At 54.2% G+C, this 1,215-nt stretch overlaps 1 protein-coding gene across 1 annotated transcript; it reads right to left on the bottom strand.

Annotated features, from left to right (window-relative positions):
- Nucleotides 1-62: 62 nt before the first annotated feature.
- LOC114898605 (obscurin-like) lies at nucleotides 63-1,003 on the bottom strand (the record flags this gene model as incomplete). The annotated part of the gene is made up of 2 exons (XM_029228466.1): nucleotides 646-1,003; nucleotides 63-326 (listed from the first exon to the last, which is right to left on the bottom strand). Coding segments are annotated over exons 1-2 (484 nt in total), but the record flags the coding sequence as incomplete, so codon positions are not given.
- Nucleotides 1,004-1,215: the final 212 nt, after the last annotated feature.

Raw genomic sequence — 1,215 nt, 5'->3', positions numbered from 1 at the left:
AGAGCAGAGAGGTGATGGGCAGCCACCAAATGCCAGTCCACGTGGTCACATGTGGTCTTTACCCCTGACGGTGAGCATGGCTGATGTCTTCTCCTGCCCACACACACACGAGTACTCCCCAGCATCCTCCACAGTCAGGCCATGGATCTCCAGCTCACACACGGCTCCATCCTGCCTCAGGCTCACTCTGTCTCCAGCTCTGAGGGTCTCAGGTCCCTTCTTCCACTCCACAGGGGCTGCCTTGCTCAGCTCACAGTGCAGCGTGGCCGTGGTGCCTTCTGTGGCCTCCTTGCTACTCAATCTTCTTATGAACTCAGTAGGTAGAGCTGAGGACGATCAGACAGACACAGACATCAGAGTCATGGGAGAACTTCAAAGGCAGCACATGACAAGACAGAGGAAAAGACACATACTCCTACAGGATAATAGGACAGAACCTGCAGTGACACAAGGGGTGGAAAGTAGTTTAGATGCTGTTTTCTCGTGGTTCACACAACAGCCCGGGAGGGGGATGGAGTTCCGTGGAGTTATGGGAAGAGAGTGGCACTGAGGTGAGGAGGGTAGGTGGGATGAGTACAGGGGGATGCCATGAAGTCAATAATTGGGCAACAAAACACAGCTCTGTTGGGCCACATGGGTCTTTACCCCTGATAGTGAGCGTGGCTGAGGTTTTTTCCTGACCACACACGCATGAGTACTCCCCGGCATCTGCCACAACCAGGCCATGGATCTCCAGCTCACACACGGCTCCGTCCTGCCTCAGGCTCACTCTGTCTCCAGCTCTGAGGGTCTCGGGCCCCTTCCTCCACTCCACAGGGGCTGCCTTGCTCAGCTCACAGCGCATCATGGCCGTCGCCCCTTCCATGGCCTCTTCCTTCCTCAGACCCTTTGTGAACTTGGCAGGCAGGCCTGGAGATGGTCAGAGACACACAAACACTATCACGCTCTCTGAACACGCAGAAGAAACAGGACGTGGATAGTTCATAGAAGATACAAAACCTAACTGGACACGGACCACCTGCTGGGTGTGCCCAGTACACACTGGACTGTGACATTTAAAGGTCCAACCTGTACATGTGCCACATAACAGACAGGGAACATGAGGGGGACAACAAAAGAATTATGGAAGGAAAAGGATAGTGAGAGAGCAGGGTAGAAAAGGAAACTGAGAGCAGAGAGGTGATGGGCAGCCACCAAATGCCAGTCCACGTGGTC

This window comes from Monodon monoceros, unplaced genomic scaffold, assembly GCF_005190385.1.
Source record: "Monodon monoceros isolate NGI ecotype Baffin Bay Population unplaced genomic scaffold, NGI_Narwhal_1 Contig2811_ctg1, whole genome shotgun sequence".
Lineage (NCBI taxonomy): Eukaryota > Metazoa > Chordata > Mammalia > Artiodactyla > Monodontidae > Monodon > Monodon monoceros.
The sequence above is the reverse complement of the archived record's forward strand: the minus strand, read 5'-3'. Positions and strand labels throughout refer to the sequence as shown.